This window comes from Schizosaccharomyces japonicus (assembly GCF_000149845.2).
Source record: "Schizosaccharomyces japonicus yFS275 unplaced genomic scaffold supercont5.26, whole genome shotgun sequence".
NCBI classification, from domain to species: Eukaryota; Fungi; Ascomycota; class Schizosaccharomycetes; order Schizosaccharomycetales; family Schizosaccharomycetaceae; genus Schizosaccharomyces; species Schizosaccharomyces japonicus.
The window spans coordinates 1-1,215 of record NW_011627885.1 but is presented as its reverse complement, the minus strand read 5'-3'; the positions used below and the strand labels follow the sequence as shown (position 1 = coordinate 1,215).

The 1,215-nt window shown below is 36.5% G+C and overlaps 1 protein-coding gene across 1 annotated transcript; it reads left to right on the top strand.

The window, feature by feature from the left end:
• Positions 1-214: 214 nt before the first annotated feature.
• Positions 215-463, top strand: SJAG_06643 (hypothetical protein; the record flags this gene model as incomplete). Its single annotated transcript, XM_011050783.1, has 1 exon — positions 215-463. A coding segment is annotated over one exon (249 nt), but the record flags the coding sequence as incomplete, so codon positions are not given.
• Between the last annotated feature and the right edge of the window lie 752 nt (positions 464-1,215).

The window sequence follows — 1,215 nt, the reverse complement described above, 5'->3', positions numbered from 1 at the left end:
TAAACAGACGTGCGGTGCGCGAAAGTTTTCTGGCAAACGTTGCAAGTAAAAGAAGACATGGTTGAAAGGTAAGTGTAGTGGTTAGGTTACAATCATTCTTTATTTTAAGTACTAGGCGGCCGAAAGCGATGCGACGCGATAAGGCTAAAAAGCTACTAAATAATGTTCACCCGATATCGCGCCGACAAGTATGTAGGCGCGGTACTGGCTTTTACTAATGGTAGCCTCTGAAGGTTACAAACAGGTACAATTGAGTACCGCGCCTACAGGAGTGTTGACGCGGTACTGTCTGATATCACTAGTCTTAGGGTTTAACTATTTTGTTACTACTTCTGAGTACCGCGCCTACAGTGTTGGTCGCACGGTACCGTCTTTTCACACTAGTGAGACACAATTGCCTATTAACAAGTACTGTTTCGAGTACCGCGCCTACAGTGTTGTTCGTACGGTAACTAAACCCTAAGACTGTTTTGATGTAATGTTGCTTATGACATGGAAAGGCGCTCAAACTTAAATAGCCAATGAAATAGGTTTGCGAACCTTAAAAGACCTTAAATTATAAGAGATTCTGTTTAAAACATTACTCTTTTTTGTAAAATATCAAATAAGACTACAAGAATACTAATTGTAGCAAATTTTTGTTACATATTTAATAGTATATCTAAAAATAGTTAAATTATCGCCAAATTTTTCCTTCATTGTTTTTGATTAAAATTAAAATTTTTGTCAACGAATACAAAAAATACCGCAATATAATGAATAATCTGTGAACAGCTTTATATTATAAACCGTACTTTACTTCACGAAAAATAATCAAAATATTAATCTGTTGTAATGATTAGTCTAAGAATGTGATTATTGAATGTATTATTTAGACCTTGAAATTGAAGATTCTTTTCTTTTGCGAATTTATTTTATTATTACGTCATAGCTTATCACAGAAATTCCAAATGGAAGGTTGGAATTCGTAACCCTAAGACATAGCTAACTGTAATAACCACATATAGTACCGCGCCTACGACGATGTTGGGGCGGTACCGTGTTTGCACATCAATAGTTATCTAATACCTATGATACTGGTATCCGCCGACAGTAGTGTAGGCGCGGTACCGTCCCAAATGTCAGTAGCAACTAGTTATGTGACATAAGCGAGAAGTTTCGGTATTCCTAGACCTTTCTTCGCTTATTTTGCTTCGTAACCGAATATAAAACTTC